Source organism: Schistocerca americana, chromosome X (genome assembly GCF_021461395.2).
Source record: "Schistocerca americana isolate TAMUIC-IGC-003095 chromosome X, iqSchAmer2.1, whole genome shotgun sequence".
Lineage (NCBI taxonomy): Eukaryota > Metazoa > Arthropoda > Insecta > Orthoptera > Acrididae > Schistocerca > Schistocerca americana.
The window spans coordinates 283,314,316-283,334,487 of record NC_060130.1 but is presented as its reverse complement, the minus strand read 5'-3'; the positions used below and the strand labels follow the sequence as shown (position 1 = coordinate 283,334,487).

The following is a 20,172-nucleotide window of genomic DNA, read 5'->3' as shown; positions in this document are numbered from 1 at the left end:
AGCAGCTGCTCCACAGACTTTGCACAAGCGTTTGCTAATATTCCCCACACTTTCTTTCTGTGTAGACAAATTCAATGATGGCAGTTGCTTGTAACATACATCACCTACAGATGCCATTTTGAAACTGTCCTGCAGCTACACTATCTGTCAGACGTGACAGCAACTTCAAATAATATATATGTAACGTTTCACATTCGTAGCACTGTTTTTGGCTGAGAAAAAAAAAAAAATAGTACATTACTTTCTGGGCAACCCCCGTGACATCAGATGTGTGAAGAAGGAGTAGTATGATCAGGGACTTTTTCTAACCCAACAGTTGATCTCTTTCCACCCTTCTGCACCTCTTCTTCAGCTCTGTTTTATCTTTCAGCACCAAAGTGTAAGTATCCCTTTCTTGCTGCCTATTTGTTCAGTTTATCAGCATATTCCAATTTTTTTCTAACATAAACCCCCTTTTGGTGTGTGTGTTTTCACAATTTTAAAAGTAATCACTGCTTTTAATCTACATGTTTGGCAGAAATAACTTTGCCTTTCAGATGAGAAGTGATCTGTTCTATCAATTTCTGTTAATATGAATATATTTTTAATGTGAAAATTTAAACAGCTCATATGAATACATATTTTAATATGAAAATTTTAAACAGCAATTATGACAAAAGAAATTAATGTGGTAGTAGAGGCGACACAAGCTCTGTCGCCGTCACACGCAGTACAGTAGTAGTACAACACTGGACTCTTAACAGAACAAACACAAGCATTTGTGTCAATAAACAAAAGACAGAATACACAACTATAAAGAGGAAATGAGACTCGGCTATGTCATGAAAGCGGGCCTCAATGACACAAATGGAAAGGGCTTGGTGGAAATACAAAGAGTGGTAGTGGCTAAAATTTTAACTGTCTGCCATATTACACAGAAACCAGTAACATTTCAGAGTGTAGAGTACTGTTCACAGAAATAATGGACACTTCTGAATCTAGCTGAAGAAGTCAAGCATTACTGTGTCACTTACCACAAACCGTACACCACATAAAAGCACTGTAGTGCTACTACCATTCTGTAGGCAAATCTATGGGAGTAGGGTGATAAAGCATTGCGGCAGCTGCTGGCAGCTTGCTGCTGGTGCACCACGCTGGCACTCTGACTACACTAACAGGGCTGTTTATCCACTGCAAGATAGGTCAGGCTTGGATCTGCAAAATCTGCCACCCCAGCGATCGGATATGGTTCTTGTAGTACGAGCAACAGGATTTCTCCACTGAAGGGCTTCAGTGGTGTTGTCAAGAACTAGACGAAGCAGCACATTGGCATATTAGGTGCTCTGCAATCCTGTATAAATAGCTGTCACTTTCTAACAGACTCATTCGGAGTCCAGTGGTATTACTAGGCTGTGGAGGCTACGCTGGGCAATGGGATGACATGAAGCCACCAGCAACAATCATGAGCTCAGGACTCTGTCGCAGTACCTGCCTCCTACACTATACCCATATTACAGACTTGGTACCACAGCACAACAGGCCCACTCCCTCAGCGAGCCAGGCTCTTGGCCAGGGAGGCAGTGGGTCGAGTCCCAGCCAGGCACAACAGCTGCCATCTTCCACCACCACCCAAGCAGGTGCAGCTGTGCCTCCTGCCATCACCCACCAGGACATGGCTGACCGCCAAGGAGCCGACTACTGCAGCAATAATTCCGGCCACCACCAAGTGCAGCTGACATCACGTGATCGTGGTGCAGCTCATGTGACTGGGTCACATGCCACATACTGGGCAGTAGAATCAGCAATCCTGAGCATGCACGTTGCAGGCAGCTGGCTGGGCACTGGCTGTCACCTTGCCATCCACATGGGCCCTGCCACGTGCCGACAGGGGCATGGTCGATACCCCGCATTGGAAGAGTGCAAATGACTGAGTAAAATAGTCAGAAGAACTACCTGATGTTTTTGAATTTCGGGTTGACTGAAGGGAGCAATACTTGATGCCTATTAGATGTTCACAGTGAAACCTACTACATGATTTTTGAGTGCTTACTAGACATAGTCTTTTATTTTAATAGCAGGATAGTGTAAAGTACCATTGCTTCTATTGACCCTCTTATCGTACAAGCTTTTGTTTGTTTCTTTTGGTTAGAACAACTCAATGTGGGTTACACTATCAGCATGACAGCTCCTTACACTCCTGCAACAGATAGGGCAAGTACACCGTTCATTTATGTTATATTTTTATGAACTTGAAAGAAATAGGAGCAACTTATTTTCAGTTACCTGTGTGGTTACTATCTAGAATACATTTCCGTCATCTTTGCTATGGTTAGGAACTGTGATTGCTGTATTCAGATCCAAGCTAAGTTGATGACCCTTTGCTCATAGCTCCAGGTACTGTTGGCTCCAGCCACATAGCTTGAGGCTGTTGCCAACAGTCACCACTGTGAGGAGCTAGATGTGGGGATTCGAGGGACATTAAACATGTCCCATGTGTCCCTCAATCGGTCTACTACTGTGGCTGCCCTGGGTACAAACCGCGCTGAAGTTGACACCTCACCCATGGTCGAGTGGGAGGTCATTCCAAAGTGTGGCAGGCAGTGATAGACTTTCTAGGGAGAGAGCCGCAATCAGAGGGCTTCCACAGTTCATCTGGCGAACAGGTTTCTGGCACTACCTGTGGCTGACAAAATTCCTGAGTCAAGTGCAGTCATTTGCCCAGTTTCAGGGGAAGCCTCTCAGCCTGCAAGCACTGGGCAGTCACAGAGAGTGGAGTTACTGGTAGCTGGAAGCTGCAATGTTACATGCAAATGGAGTCCCTTAGGGATATGGCTGCCAAGGAGGGGAAGGGATCCAGTGTACACACTGTGTGCATACTGGGAGGAGTCATTTCATATGTGGAAAGGTTGCTTCCAGATACATTGAAGAGCACAGGGTGCAGCCAACTGCAGGTGGTGGCTCATGTCGGTAGTAACAATGTGTGTCACTTTGGATTGGAAGAAATTCTTTTTGGTTTTGGGCAGCTAGTTGAAATGGTAAAGACTGCCAGTCTTACATGTGAGATGAAAACAGAGTTCACTATCTGTAGAACTGCCAACAGAACTTACTGATATCTTTTGGTACAGAACTGAGAGGAGGATTTGAATCAGAGGCTCAGACAGTTCTGCAACCATGTATGCTGCAGATTCCTCAACTTGCACCATAGGGTGGTGGGTTTCCAGGATCCACTACACACAGGAAATAGCTAAATAGGTAGCTGGGACTGTGTGGAAGGAACTTGGCTGCTGCTTCTTCTTCTTCTTCTTCTTCTTCTTTTAAGTTACAGTGTCTCAGGAAACTACAGAAAGGATGCCAGTTTAAAAGGGTACAGGGCATACACAGAATGAAGGTAGTTCCAGCAACAATCAGTATTGTAGTTGTAAATTGTAGTACCTGTGCTACAAAAGAACCAGAGCTCCAAGTACTGACAGAAACCACTGAACCTAAAATTGTTATAGGTATGGAAAGCTGGCTTAAGCCAGAAATAAGTTCAGCCAATTTTTTTTCAAAAGACCTGTGTTCAGAAAGGATAGATTAAATACAGTTGGTGGCGGAGAGTTTATTGCTATCGAAAGTAGTTTTTCCTGTAGTGAAATAGAAGCAGATAGTTCATGTGTGTTGGAATGGGTAGAGGTTATATTTGACAACAACAATAAATTAATAATTGGTTCCTTTTACTGACCCCCTGACTCAGATGATATAGCTGCTGAACGGTTAAAAAAAAAACTTGAGTCTCATTACAAATATGTACCTCATTCATATAATTACAGTTGATGGCAACTTCAATCTACCCTTGATGTTTTGGCAAAAATTACATGTTTAAAGTCAGTGGTAGGCATAAAACATTGTCCAAAATCATACTGAATGCTTTCCCAGAAAATTACTTTGAAAGATTAGTTCAGGAGCCCACTTGAAGTGTAAACAGTTGAGAAAACATACTTAACCTCTTAGCAACTAATAATCCTAAGCAAATAGGGAGCATCATGATGTATACATGAATTAGTGACCACAAGGTTGTTGCAGTGAGACTGAATACTGTAACGTACAAACCCTCTAAAAATCAACACAGAATACACCTATTTAAGAAAACAGATAAAAATTCCCTTGACATATTCCTAAGAGACAGTCTCCACTCCTTCCAATCTGACCATGTTATCACCCACCAGATAAAGTTGAAATGCAAAGAAATAGTATCGACACCAATAAAGAGACATATACCACATAAATTAATAAGAGATGGTACTGATCCCTTGTGGTACACAAAACTGGTCAGAACACTGTTGCAGAAGCAACAAAACAAGCATGCCAAATTTTAAAGAATGCAAAACCCCAAAGATTGGCAGAGTTTTACAGAAGCTCAAAATTTAGTGCGAACTGAAATGTGAGATGCTTTTAATAGCTTCCACAACAAAACTCTGTCTTGAAATCTGGCATGAACACCATGAGATATTCTGATTGTATGTAAAGTACACGAGCAGCAAGACACAATCAATACCTTCACTGTGTTATAACAATAGCGATGTTCTCAATGACAGTGCTACTAAAAGCAGGAGTTACTAAACATGGATTTCCAAAATTCATTCGCCAAAGATGACAAAGTAAATATTCCAGGATTCAAATCAAGAACAACTGCCAACATGAGTAACATACAAGTACATATCCTTGGTGTAGCAAAGCAGCTTCTATCACTTAATAAAGGCAAGGCTTTTGGTTCAGATTGTATACCAGTTAGGTTCCTTCCAGAGTATGCTGATACAATAGCCCCATACTTGGCAATCATATATAACCACTCACTCATCAAGCGATCTGCACCTAAAGAGTGGAAAGTTGGACAGGTTACCAATACCCATGAAAGGAAGTAGGAGTTATCCATTGAATTACAGACTCATATCACTAACATTGATTTGCAGCAGGATTTTAGAACATATACTGTGTTCAAACATTATGAATTACCTCAAGGAAAACAATTTATTGACAAACAACCAACAGGAATGCATAAAATATTCTTCTTGTGGAACGCAACTAGCTCTTTCTTCTCATGAAGTAATTAGTGCTATAGACAGGGGATGTCAAATTGATGGAATTCTTATGTTTCCACAAGGCTTTTGACACCATTCCTCCCTGGTGACTTCTAATCAAACTGCATGCCTATGGAGTATCATCTCAACTGTGTGACTCGATTCATGATTTCCTCTTAGAAATGGCACAGTTCATAGTACCTGTTAGAAAGTCATAGAGTGAAACAGGAGCAATATTTGACAGTCTCCAGGGAACTGTTATAGGACCCCAAGTGTTCCCGGTCCACATTAACGATTTACGAGAGAACCTGAACAATTCTCTTCGATTATTTGCAGATGAAGCTGTCATTTACCAGCTTGTAAAGTCATCAGACAGTCAGAAACTATTGTAAAATGGTTTAGAAAAGATATCTGCATGATGTGAAGAGTGGTGACTGACTCTAAATAATGAAAAGTGTAAAGACATCCATATTAGTAGTAAAAGGAATCCACTAAATTTTAGTTACATGATAAATCACATGAATCTAAAGGCTGTAAATTCAACTAAATACTTAGGGATTACAATTATTAACAATTTAAAATTGGAATGATCACATGGATAATGTTGTGGGGAAAACAAACCAAAGACTGCAATTTATTGGCAGAACATTTAGAAAATGCAACAGATCAACAGATCTACTAAAGGGACAGGTTACACTAAGCTTGTCCGCCCTTTTCTAGAGTACTGCTGTGCAGTCAGAGATTCACATCAGATACAATTGACGGAAGGCATCGAAAAAGTTCAAAGGAGAGCAACTTGTTTCCCATTATCGCAAAATAAGGGGCAGAGTGTTACAGATACGATATGCGAGTTGAGGTGGCAAACATTAAAACAAACACTTTTTCATTGTGGCAGGATCTTCTCATGGAATTTCGAGCACCAGCTTTCTTTTCAGAGTGTGAAAATATTTTGTTGGCACCCACCTACATAAGGAGAAATTACCATCATAATAAAGTAACAGAAATCAGAGCTCACATAGAAAGATTTAAGTGTTCATTTTTCCCAAATGCTGTTTGAGGGTGGAATTGTAAAGAAATAGCTTGAAGATGGTTTCATGAACCCTCTGTTGGGCACTTAACTGTGAACTGCAGAGTAATCGTGTAGATGTAGGTGCAATCTGCTCAGGCATATTGCACAGTGCAGAGAACCAGTACGAGATCACTATTGCGGTCAAGCTGCAAGGCAGTGCAATCAGTCTAGGGGGTTAATGACGAAATGTAGTGTCTAATTTGATGATAATTTGTTGTGTGTGAGTTGTTATATATTTGTATTGTGTATAGAGTTCCCAGTACATATTAAAAAAAAAAAACAGTTGAGGACAAATGAAACGATCTGAAAGCAAAATCTCACGACAATAAAAAAGAAGGTCCTTGGGCGAACCAGTGGCACAGGAAAATGGGAAGAAACTCCATGGTGGAATGACAGAACAAGAACTGCTGTCTTAAAAAAAAAAAAAAAAAAAAAAAACAACATGTTTAGAAAGTACTTCAGAGACCAGACTATGCAGGAACTATACACAATCACTAAGAATCAAGCAAGGCTAGTTGTTACAGAACAAGAGAAGTGGCTCAATAATTCAGCAAGAATGTTAATGGAAATAAGGAAATGCTATATGGGATAGCGAAAAATAGAAAGAGAGACAAGGAACATTCCAAATATCTAACAGATGGTAATGGAAGTCTCATAACAGGTGGTGATGTGATCAAAAAAGCTTCGAAATCTTACTTTGATGAGCTGTTAAAAGTAAATTATGTACAGCATACACAAGGAGACAGACATAGCTTGGAATGATGTTGAATATGCCTAGAAATACACCAATACTGGAAAATCAGCTGGTGTTGTTGAAATAACTACAGAAGCAATCAGAGCCATGGGAGTTCTGGCTAAGCAGTGTATCTACAGACTCTTTTGTACAACATGGGAAGAAGGAACAGTACCTGCTGATTGTAAAATGGGCATCATAATCACAGTTTTCAAGAAAGGTGATAGAAAGAAATGCTGTAATTATAGAGGTATCACTTTAACATTCCAAGTGGGTATAAGAAAGAGAGGGAAAGAATTAAATTGGAAATTTGTGGGAAGGTCTTATGGGATCAAACTGCTGAGGTCATCGGTCCCTAAGCTTACGCACTACTTAATCTAACTTAAGCTAAGGACAACACACACACCCATGCCGAGGGAGGACTCGAACCTGCGAACCTCCGATGGAGGGAGCCGCGCGGACCGTGACAAGACGCCTTAGACTGCATGGCTACCCCGCGCGGCAAAGAATTAAAGAGTGTAAGATCAGACCCCTCATCGAAATAAAAACACTTGGAGGTACAGTATAGATTCAGGAAGGGAAGATCAACAACTCATTTAAATTTTGCTCCCCACCAATTTATGGAAAAATACTAAAAACACAACCGAGACCTGTGCTTAGCCTTTCTAAATATAAAGAAAGCATTTGAAGCAGTGAACAAGAAAAAATTTGGGAAACACTAAAGACAACTGGAATACAAGATGACATGGTACACAGGATCAAGAATTTATACAAGGACAGTCACTGCACAGTGAAAACACGTGAAGGGATGACTGAAACTTTGACATGCAATCTGGGGTAGAGAAGGTGGAGTTCAGTCTCCTCCTCTTTATTTCATTGGTTTAATGACAAAATCCATGGAAAATGACAACAAACAATCACAGGTGAAAAACTGAAATTCATGTTGTTGGCAAATGGTAATGTCTGTGACTGAACTCTATAAAGATCTTCTATATCAAATTTACCCGGGCAAAAGCTGGTGAAGTATATGGTCTCACTTTCATTCTGCAGAAAAGTGAGATAATGGTCATGAAAAGGTATGGACAACTAATGGGACATATCAAAATGGATGGGAAGTAGCTACAGATGATCCACCATTTTAAATATCTTGGTAGTGTTGTCTCCGATACTGGTTCAAGAAATCACTCACGGAATCCAAGCAGGTGGTAACTTCTATTGAACTGTCAAAGACCCAAAAAGGAACAATAAAGAAATGATAAAATGTAAGACAGTTATTTATGAAACCTATTACATTCCATGCCCGACATATGGTTGTGAAACATGGGCTATGAGAAGTAAAGATGCCAGCATAATTCAGGCAACTGAGATGGGATCTGTCCATAGCATGGTCGGAAAGACAAGGACCGATGGAATATGAAAAGTGGAAATCTGAAAACAGCTCAAGTTGTAAGACTACAAGACAAAATAACTTCACAGAAGGTGACATGGTACAGATATAGGCAACTCATGGATGTTAACAGGATACCAAGAGTAAGATATGATTTAAAACTCTGAGATAAAAGACCAAGAAGAAAACCAAGATTCAGGTAAAGGGATATAAAGGTTTGGAACTGTAATCGGTGGAGAAGCCTCATTCGTCGACCCATCAAATAAGATCGAATGACATGGTATGACGTTGATAAACATTATGATTATTATGACGATGATGATATTGTATAGGATGAGGTTATTCCTGCTGCACAGTGGCAGAGTCAGAGACACAGGGTGTTTCAGAGCCAGAGGCAGCACATTTAGCGCAGTTGTTGGCAGATAACACACAGTTGTGTGGACAAATTGTGTTAAGGATAAGCAATTCGCATCATTCCAGACATCAGAGTAGGAGGTGTATACCACCAGTATAATCAATTCCTTTTCTTGAAGGTCATCTTTCTTGGAGGACCTGCCAATGTCAGCAAGTATGGATGGTTGGCCCGATGCTCAGTTATTGCGGATGACGAGCTTATGATTGGTAGGAGATGTGAAGATTTTAAAGAGCTGTATGGTGGACACTGATGAATTGGGGGGGGGGGGGGGGGACCAGTTGAACCAAGGGCTTCTGCAGAGGTATAAGAAACAGAAGAAGACAAGCTTTTCTTTGGGAGCAGTCGAGTACTCTTATGAAGTGGCATGTAAAACCTCGGAGGATTTTGCCTACAGTATAAACACAGGTGGTGAATGTGCACACATATGAGCTGGGGAGAAAATGACAAAGTGGATAAAGTTTCACTGCCAGAAGCGAAGCACAGAGTGCTCGACGCTTTCCTGAGAGGTTTATCCCCTGATATCACAAGAAGGGTATGCACAGGTACTCCAAAGAATCTACTTTTGGCTGTCACGCTAGTGCTGGAACTTGAGGAGATTGATGTGTCAACGGGTGTACTAGATAAGTGTGAAGTGTTGTGCAGAAATGTGAGACGTTACAGATGTAGATGAACAAGGCACGTGCAGAGGAAGTGCTACCCTACCAACCTCAGTAGATTAAAATTGATGAGTACCAGCAGCAGAATATTGGCAACAGTAAGAGAGATGGGCAAGAAGGAAATAAGCAGCCATTAAGCACAAGAGGAAACCCGGAGTCCACCGAAAGGCGTTGCTGTTAGATGCAGCGAATATGTATGCAGAGGCAGAATGTGTAATAATAGGTGTTGTAGGAGGCAAAATGCATAGGTTTTGATGCACACAAGTGTCAGAGGCCAATAGAGACCCTCGGGGTTTGAGGTAATGGAACCCATCATGCTCTAGCTTGTGTAGGGTGAGTGATATTGATGTAATGGCATTGGAGTCAGTGGAGATAGATTTTCAGGTTGAAGATGTCTAGCTTAAGCAGTTTGTGGAAGTAGTGCCTCATGTGAGAGACGGTTACTGCATGATCCTATGGTTAACTGTTTTGTATCAACATCAGTCCAAAACCAACCTCTGGCAATATGCGGTGGAACTTAGCACGATAACATTCCAGCTAGGGGAAGCTGTCACCAATGTGAGAGCTGTCACAAAATGCATCTACTGTACTGGACGATCCAAGAAAACTGCATGCAAATACACTATGGTTTGATTCATATGGCTGTGTGCCAGGTGGCACCGGGAAATCACTTTGGGTGAGAGTAGAGCCGGACTGACAGTACAACGTGTGTAACAGAGCCATGGGGGAGAATGATGTATTACGTTCAATGAGCAATTCTGATAAAGGAGACACATACAGGGGAAATACAGCAGGAAGGTAATTCCTGTGAGTCTGGATCATTTTGATCCCAAAGGTGTAAAGCGACAAAGGGGATGTTGGGAGCGAATCTGGACATTTCAGAGGATGACTGGTGCACAGAGGGTGTAAACCATTGGCAGCAACAGGCCGCTACTAAGGCTGCATTATGTAAAAAGGTAGAGAACCTGAAGGGACTGGGAAAAGTATGAATGGAAGACTTACTGTTGGAGATTGAAGACCCGTTTTTGACAGAGAATGAAGCACTAGTGTACTGTAAACCTCATTGGACACATTGATATTTCCAACCAATTATGAAGGATTTCATTAACCAGTAGTTAGCTGAAGGAATTATAGAGGACAGCACTAGTCCATGGGAAGCAGGTGTTGTGATGGTGTACAAATAGTCTATGGGTAGTTCTAAGAAGTAGAGGTTCTTCTGTGACTACTATCATCTTAATACTAAGAGAGTGACTGATGCATACCCTGTACCTAATGTCATGGAGACCATCGATAACTTGGGGTTGCACTAGTATTTCTCTACCATGGATTTAAGTAGTAGGTACCATCAGCTGGAGGTGGTTCTGAGGAACTGACTGAAAACTGTTCTGGGTACCCTGGCATCATTACCACTATCGATGGATGCCACTCAAGTTGAAGAATGCTCTTGCAATGTTTTGGTGATTGCTGGGCAGCACATTGAGGGGGTTGAAGACCCACCACTATCTAGTCTACCCAGGATGATATAATTGTGTTCTTGGAAGACAAGGAGTAGCATATGCTAAAACTAAGGGAAGTATTTAAGAGGCTGCAGGGTGCACATCTGACACTGATTGTGGAAATGTGTAATTTTGTTTTAGGGGATGTAGTTTACTTAGGGCATAGAATTAGCAAAGACGGGGTAAAAACAGATCCATGACGGGTACGAGCAGTAAAAGATTCCCAGGTCTAAATTTGAGAAAGGAGCTACTGTCATTTTTGGGACTCTCAAATTATTATAGGAAATTAGTGAGGGGGGTCTGCTTATATAGCGCAACCACTCATGCAGCTGTTAAAAATTGATACAAAATTTGCATGGATGGAGGATTGTCAAGCCACATTTGACAGGCTGAAAAAAACTTTAAAGTTGAGTCCACTTTTGATTTTTCCAGATTTTCAGAAGAAATTTTTACTATCGTGTGTCTAATCTAACCATTTTGTGGTGTATTTTGAGTCACGAGGTTATTGGTGATAAGCATCCTGTGGCTTATGCATCAAGACAACTGCATAGAACAGAAAAGAACTATTCTCCTACACAGGATATGCTGAGCCTCATATACGGAATCCATATTTTTGGTGTTACTTTATGGGAAGTGATTAAAGGAAGGTGTGGAGTGACAAACCTAAGGGTGGTTGAGACATATTGGTGGAAAGGAAGGAAGGAATTTATGGATCAATATGTAAAAAAGAAATTGTGCAGTGGGCACAGCATGAGGACTTGAGTCATAAGAGAATACCATTGCAAAGATTGCTGGACGCATCAAAGCCGTTAGAGATGATTGGAGTGGATGTGTTTTAGTACCATTTAACTGGACTTCACAAGGAAATCATTTTGTTTTACCAATACGACATCACTTTTCTTGGTATGTTAAATTGATCTGGTGAAAGAATTATGTTATTCGTTGTGTGTTACATATCCTGTAAACTAACTCGTTCCACATCATTTTGGTAAAATAATCTTTCAAATGATCTCTATAGATAATACATCTAACTGTCTGAGGTATATTTTGGAACCTAAACATTACTACCACTAAGCAGGATTACACTGGATTTATTCCATGTATGACACTGCGGTAGTGATAGCAAAATACTATGAGCAGAGTTTGCACACAAGGTCAGAGAGAGTGGAATTGAGAGGTAGTGGGTTGTTGATTAATGGGACAGCATGTGACATAACAGGGCCACCATTCCAGTTTCCCAATGGTCAAGAGGACAACGAAGTCGAACATAGCACAGTAACAGATGTACTGGCCACATGAAGCACGATATGTACTTCCAATATGGAATTTAACCTTCCTCAATAACACACTGAAAATATAACTGACGCATTCCCTGAATCAACCTAAAGCCACACAAGGAGGACAGATTTCAGCAGAGCAGTTGATGCGCTATGTGGTGCAGTACAGGGACGGTTGAGTTGAGCAAGTGTCACTTAATTAAAGAGTGTTGCAAGATATATTGCCGTAGTGGCTCTAACTCTGTTGTATGTATCCTTTATCCATGTAAGATGGATAGTTGCACATCATCGCAATGTGCTGGTTACACAGATTCTGGTAGACTGGATCCCTAGGGCTTCAGAGTTGTGTATTGATGAGAAATACGTTCCCTAGAGCTTAGGAGCATATGTGGTCACAGAATGAGCTGTGAGGATACAGTAAGAGAATTCCCAAGGGTGCATGACTACCAGGATAAAAAAGTAATGGCATGATGTTAAGTGGAGTTTTAAATAAGTAGCCAGTAACATAGGTTACATGTGGTCTTTGAACCATGTATTATAAGCCACCAGACACTATAGTGGTGGAAACTTGTTCTGTAAAAATGTGATTCGATGTTCACTGGGTGTGGGAATCCCTGTTGCAGACTGGTTCTAAGTGGAAACCCAGGTCTTCGCTCAGAAGGGAAGTGGTGTGACGCCACTACTATTTTGTGCGCATATCTACGGCAATACTGTGGTAATGTATTAAAGCAGCTGCTGGCAGCTGGCTAGAGCATGGAGTTAGCATTGGACTGTTTATCCATTGCAAGATGAGTTGCTAAGCTTCTCCAAACCTGCTGACCCAGTGGTAAGATACTGTCCTTGCAGTACAGGAAAGGGAATTTCTCCATTGACAGGCTTCACTGGTGAAGAACGTGACTGGAAGCGGCACACTGGCATAACAGGTGCACTACTATCCTGTATAAATAGCTGTCATTTTGTAGCAGAATGATTTGTAGCCCTGCAGTACTACTAGTACCTGGAGTCTATGAGGGACAAGGAGATGACATGGAGCTGTAAGGAGCAGTCACAAGTTCAGACCTTCGTCCCACCACCTGCCTCCTGCACCTGGTGCCATGGTGTGACAAGGCTATGCCCTATCCCAGGCCCACTTCATCAGCGGGCTTGACTCCTGTATAAAACATTAACTGACCACATAGTCACAACAAATTACAAAATGACAAGTATGTCGAATCATGCCAACATGAATAACGATGTATGGACTTTCTCCACTTAAAATACTTGATGAAATCATATATTTTATATGAATTACTGTGTCAGTTAACGTTTTATATCTACATAGTGATGCATGCAGTCAGTGTTAAAGTCTCTCCCGATTAGTGTGTGCCGAGAAAAATATCTATTGTGACAAGCAGAAAATAAGTATCTTATGATGAATCAGTATACATCCATACATAGTCACCCATTAATCATTACATACTATACAATACATCAGTTAAGACTGGTACATCAGCAATTAATGAAATGTATCTCTCTAAATGTTTTATGAAATTTGTAGTTATTTTATGAATTACTTCCAACGTACTGTACAAAAATTTTAATACATTTGTTTGTATGACCGTCCATCACTGATTACTTAGTGTACAATACATGAGTTAATATGGTACACCAGCAAATAATGCAATGTATCTCTTTGACATTGCTATAGACAGTTCTGTGACGTCAGCTGTAAATTTCTGCAGTGAGCTCAGGAACACCATGCCATGCACCAGCTCTGATGCCTTCTGGTCAACGTCCTCCACAATAGAATGATGCAGTCATGAATAGCCCGATGAAGATGAAGCATAGCACTTGAATAAAGCAGCTGGACTCAGAGTGAGGTGATTCAGGTATCTGACTTTGAGTCATATACTGTCACTGGCTATTACAGAATGAATGGTGCATTGACAGACTCAACTAAGTGCATTAGACTGTCAGTTACTGAAGCTGAATGGTGTCACAAAATGTGGGAATAACATCTAATATGATAAATTACTCAACAATTAGTTTCCCCTTCTGCTAAGGTGCTCCTACAAGGAAGTCAAGCAGTTTCATCTCACTAAATTTGTCCACATGGTATTTGGGACACTAAACCTTAGTTTTAAAAAAAAAACTGAGGCCAGCAGTTACCACGTTTGAGCTCTTTACTACTTCAACAAGTTGGCGCAGTAATGAGAACATTTAGTTGCTGACTGGAGTGTAGTGCAGCAAAATCACTGTACTTATGGTTTTTTTCCCATGTCAATTACTATAGGTATAAAACTTGAGAGCAACTTTACTTTGTAAAACAGTCACAGGATAATATAAAAATATAAACAGGAATAATAAAATATGTGGTCATACATAATCATAACACATATTGTTTTTTATTATCACTAAGAAAGTTCCTTACCATTAACTAATTCAGCAAAGATGCATTTTCATGAATATAATCCAAGTTTCTTTTCCAGTGACTATTATGCAAAAGGAATGTGCATGCACCCAAATGTCTTTTTTTCAATATACATGGTGTAGAAAATTTTTGTGGTTTGAATGCTTTCATGACATTTATTACCAGCTGCACTGTTAAGAGGAAGTTCAGGAAGAGACTGCCTGAATGAAAATATGGAACACTTTGTTTTATGATCACTTTTTTTTTAAGAATTAAAGCCCAATGAACTGAATCCTTCTACAAGAGTTACTTTTGAGTGGTATCCAATAAATATGTTACAAAACCTCATTGTTTCTGTTGCTATGTAGATTGAATAATCAACTTTTGATTATCTTCATCTTTCTTGTAGGCTACAATGGAATTAATTTATTATTATGATATTTTTTTCCAGAAGTCAGAACCATCCTATACATGAGGGCTACCAGTAAACATTGCCACCAGTTTTACCATACTTGCCACCTCAAGTGACCCCTAATTGATTTACAACATAAAAACAGTTACACCTACTGAAGAAAATTAACTGCATAGCTCCTTTAAATAGAAAGCTATTCAACTACAGCAAAAATGAGCAAAAATTTCCCTATTCAAGAGTCTGTGTGTTGTCCTACAGCTAATAACAGCGAATTCTATTTGCAGAAAGGTATTTTCTTCTATGAATGTGTCTAGAATACACTTTTGGTGTTGTCAAGTGTACGTTCACAATGCCTTCAGACATTATCTGCCACACAGTAATTCCATCCAGTGTGAATGGTGGTCTGTTCTTTCTATAAGCATTTATATTCTATTCAAGAATTTCCATTACCTGTATAAATATTTCATGAATCAAATGTATGTGTAACAACAGAACTTGAATATTCAGAGAAAATAAATTTTCTATTGGTGCTTATGAGTTAACTGATTCCATGTCAGGTCCTTCTTGTTGTAATTGGAGACATATGCGAAGAAACCTTAATGATATGTAGTTCTGGCTGATTGCTCTGGAAATCGACCTTAGATAATCTCAATTTCAGAATACTGTGAAAGCTTCACTGTCATAATCTTACTAGGTTAAAATAAATATTACTCCTCAGACTCTTACTTTTTTTGCTTCTTTGTTGTCTCCTGAATTGCTGCAATAGCAGTCTGAGCCGCACCAGCCAGCTCTTTGCCTATACTGAATTCATGAGCATGGACACCTATGTTTATGGCCTCATACGAAGCCTTCAGGCTTGCAGTTCGGCGTCCCTGCTGCATCTGCAGGTAAAAGCACAATATCACCTTAAAATGATTCTTTCACACAAGTACACAAAATATATAAAACATAATTAACAAAACACAACACGTTTAAATTACTCTATCTTCCCTCATCCATTAGATTCTATTGTTCACTTTATCCTAGAGTGTCCTAATAAAGGAGTTTTTCTGCCAGAGAATTCCATGACTGATGAAGGCGATCTACGTCACAGTGGATGTGTTCAATCTGAACTAAATAATGTAATTAAACTGTTGAAAGGTGATGCAATGTATTAAAAAACCTCACTCATGGAGAGAGAATTTGTTTCTGCTGCAAGCATTTTCTTATTTGCCAGCCTGAAGCACAGAGTGACATTATGAAAATTATTATGTCTATGGGTTATGAAGCATTACAGTCACCAGTGAAGAAGAAATAAAAGAGGAAGGGGAGGACCTCCAAAAACATTGTACAAATTAGAAATCGATTTATATTCTAGTCCTGAAGTACCTGAATTGAAGCTTGATCGAAAAACTTAGTTTGGTAATTCTCCCGATTTTCAAACTGCATCCAAATTACAAATAAAACAAAGTGACTTTCATTGATGCTCTGGCTAATTCATGTTACAACAACAACACCACCAACAACAACAACAACAATAATAATAATAATAGTAATCCCCTGTTTATGCACTAGTGACAGAAAATAAAACATGAGAGGATGAAACACATTATTTTTTAGATACAGAAGCCAAATAACAGAAGAATTATGAACCACACTTTATACTTTTATACTGCCAGAAATCGTTAAGCAAATCTGTAGAATTATTATTGGTCTGGCAGAGTTGCCACCCCAAGTGTTGCCACCCCAGGTGTGATGATTTGACAGTTTTCCACACATCTCCTGGCAAATGTTGAGCTGCTTCCCTATCTCCATCTCAAAAACCATGAGACACAAATAGTTGAAATATGAATCCCAATAGGAAAAAAGTTCACAAATAGATGGTGCACACAATCTTCCTCCCATAGGATAATTTACATTAGTGGGCGTAGGTACAGCATCCAGTCACAGAATTAAAATTACAATAAATGCCAAATCATGTAAGAGTGATTGCTGATGATTAGTGATGCCTGCCATGGAAAGGGGTGGGGAAGGGTGACTGATAGCTAGTAAGGGGAGGAAACAAGTGCGTGGGACAGGAATGCTGTACAGATGAGCTCGAACTGGCTGCGGCTAGGGAAGTTGTGCATGGAGCACTATGTCTTGGATAAGCGGATTGGGACGGGGAGATAGATCAGAGGAAGATGGAGAGTGTGTAGAAGAGAGTGTCGGTGCAGGATGAGGGAAGTTACTGTCATGGGCCGTGGGTGGAGGTGGGTGTGGGGCATGGCGTAGTGGAGGGTTAGGCCAGGACGGCTATAAAATCCAAGGATATGTTGCAAGAACAACTGCCATCTACACAACTCAGAGAATCTGCTGTTGTGGAGATGGATCTAGATGCCATGGTTTGTGAGGCATGCTGTGGGCAGCAGTGTTTTCTGCCACTGGATGGTCAACTCTGCTCTTAGTCACAGTTTGGTAGTGGCCATTCATCTGGGTGAACAGCTGGTTGGTGGTTGTGTCCAAACAAAATTTCAAATGAAAATGTTATAGCTACCAACTGATAAGGACATCAAGGTCATTAACTTTCATCATGTAAATATAAGGCACGCACGCACGCAACGCGCGCGTGTTACTACCTGTTGGGTTGCAGCTATAGCCTGAGAAGCAGCAGCTGCAATAGCATTTCCACCTGCTCCTATGTGACCTAAATTGTATCCCACATTCGATGTATTTGCAGGAGTAGTAGAAGGAGTCACCCTTCCTGAAACTGTAGCTGACTGACGTGGGTCTGGAACTGGTAACGATTTTTCAACACACATTCTTTTCTCTGCTGCATGTGCCGTTGACACTGATTCACGTTTCTTTTCTGTGGAAAGTTAAGCGAATATCAATTTTATCTTTTAAATTTGTAACATACATGCAGAAATAATTTTTTATTGTTTCATATAATATGATATACTGTTGAGGATGATGAGAATAAAGTGAAAGAAAGGATAAAATGGAGTATCACTCATTACAATGTGAACCAGTCTGCAAACAAATTACTGAAGTCAGGTCAACATACAATACAGCGTTTCCCAGGAGAAATGGTTAATATTGAGGGATGTGACAGGAATGATCAATCAAAGCAAAAAAAAGTCTAGTAAACATGGGCTCTTAAATACATGGCTTAAGAGTTATGAGCACTACTTCACCTGAAACAAATCTCTTTTACTGCAAGCTCTTTGTTTTTTGTGTCTTGACCAAAAAAAGGGAAAAATATTCAGTAAACATGAGCTCTAATATGCATACCATAAGAGCTATTAGCACTTGTTCATCTTTGCTACATGAAACACATCTCTTCTATGGAACAAATATCGTAGCTCTTGGGCCACGTCCTATGTTAAGTGTCAGAAGTGACTGACAGTGAGCAACTTCTGCATACATGACACTCCAGCAATAAGTGGCAGCGTTGGGCAATACACTCTGGTGTGTCGTGTGTGAGCGACTATCTCTCGCTACAAGATGGCTACCAGAGCCAACCAGCTGTTTCTATGAAATGGTACCCCTAAACCACAGAATCTTTTATATCAAGAGTAAGGCAACAAAATTAGCTTTACTTAAGAAGATAAGTCGATAAAGGAGCACTGTGCATGAAATTTACAAAGGGAGGAATATTAACGGAGAATTTGACAATTTATATCATCATCTACGAAGATCACATGACAAATTCCTTGAAACTATATGGATGAGCAGAGAGATGTCCGACTATCTCATCAATAAATTAAAGACAAATGTTTTTTACATGACCAAACACTTTCAACAGCCCATAAATACAAAAGAACAGCTGGCTAGTTAAATATAGATGAAAGAGTTCTGATCTGTAGGCGGTGTACGGGGTGTATTGGTAGTGTCGCAGCCTAGTAATATGGATCATTGTTTGGTCCTGTGTTCAGGGCTGGCTGCTTCTTATATTTTAACTGACTCAGTTGCAATCCTGTCACCAATTCTGTGTACTAAGTTTTATCTATATTGTTAACACTGCATCTCAAATTATATCTTTTAGGTCTTGCCAAATAAGTGTCAAGGCCAAGTATTTCAATTAATCTAAATAATCTGCATAAGTAAAGAATAAAAATGTTCTGATAAAAGTGAAAAGTTTTGTGAAATGATTTATTTAAAGGTAAGAAATAAGAAATAGAGAAATATTTGAAGGACGTCGCTTTCTGTACATGATTTTAAGAATCATTCAAAGGCATGTCAAATGTTTCTCTGCTCTATTTTATTTCTTTTAGACAAATCATTTCACAAAATATTTGACCAATTTCTTTTACTTTTCTTTATTTTCAAGTTTTATTCACAAAGCATGATCTTGTTGACACCTCATTTTCCTTCCTAGTGTCTTCTGTTCCTGAAATTCCTCATATGGATTTGAAGGAAGCCTTTTTGACAGTTAAATATCACACCAAAGTATCTTTTTATGCTCAAAGTAGCTAGGCCTTGAAGAGATGAATTTTTTTGACACTTCATTTACATAGCTAGCAGCAGCAGCTGTTCATTAAATATTTCAATTTTAACTCAAATCAGCAGTTAAACTTTCCTTAATTACCCTGATTACTTTCAAGCAATTAATTATTTACTTGCAATACTAGACCGCACACTGGTCATTTTGAAATACCGTTTGCCCATTCCTCACTCTTTATTTAGCTATGAAAATTTGGACGAAAAGTCACTGTGGAATTTATGGGGAGTATTGCTTCAGTTCCACTCAAATATTTGAGCAAAACATTTCAAGTGTTAATCATACAACAAAATACATCCTTTCTGTGTGCTGTCATTTCCAAAAAAAAAACCTCATTTCGATATCTTGAACTGTTTATGAAATATGATGATTTTTACAACCACTTGATTTCCAATGAGCAGGAAATGATTTGGATGCGTATTAACAACCAATATCTCAAGAATGGAAACAGGTATCATCCCGCTCTCAACTTTAAATACAACTTTGATATGTTGGCTGCATTTCATATGAAATTATGTATGGTCTAAAATGAATTATACGCAATGTCTATGTAATGCGATTTTATCTCTGCAAACTCATAAAAAATTTCGTGCAGTCATTTACTTAGTTTCATACAGCACAGTAAGTATGACAAATAATGAAAATAAATTCAGTCCTTCATCAAACGAAGATATCAATCCATAAAGTGTGGAAGAATCAACTTTTTTTTACCACATAGTTTGCTTAAAATCCGATGATAAGTATCTCATAGCAGCTGGCACGTCCGTTGCAGTGCTTTGCCAAGAAGACTCGTACCCGTCACTCTCACTGTCACGTGTCTGCAGCAACAAGGTTCAAACA

General features: G+C 39.7%; 1 protein-coding gene across 2 annotated transcripts in view; it reads right to left on the bottom strand.

Moving 5' to 3' along the window:
* LOC124556608 (inhibitor of growth protein 3-like) overlaps positions 1 to 20,172 on the bottom strand; it is a 192,272-nt gene that overhangs the window by 5,906 nt on the left and 166,194 nt on the right. For both annotated transcript variants that reach the window (XM_047130574.1, XM_047130575.1), the window contains 2 exons: positions 17,468 to 17,697; positions 15,597 to 15,751 (listed from right to left, as the gene is read on the bottom strand). In XM_047130574.1, coding sequence (XP_046986530.1) covers positions 15,597 to 15,751; positions 17,468 to 17,697 — 385 coding nt within the window. The remainder of the gene's footprint in view (positions 1 to 15,596; positions 15,752 to 17,467; positions 17,698 to 20,172) is intronic.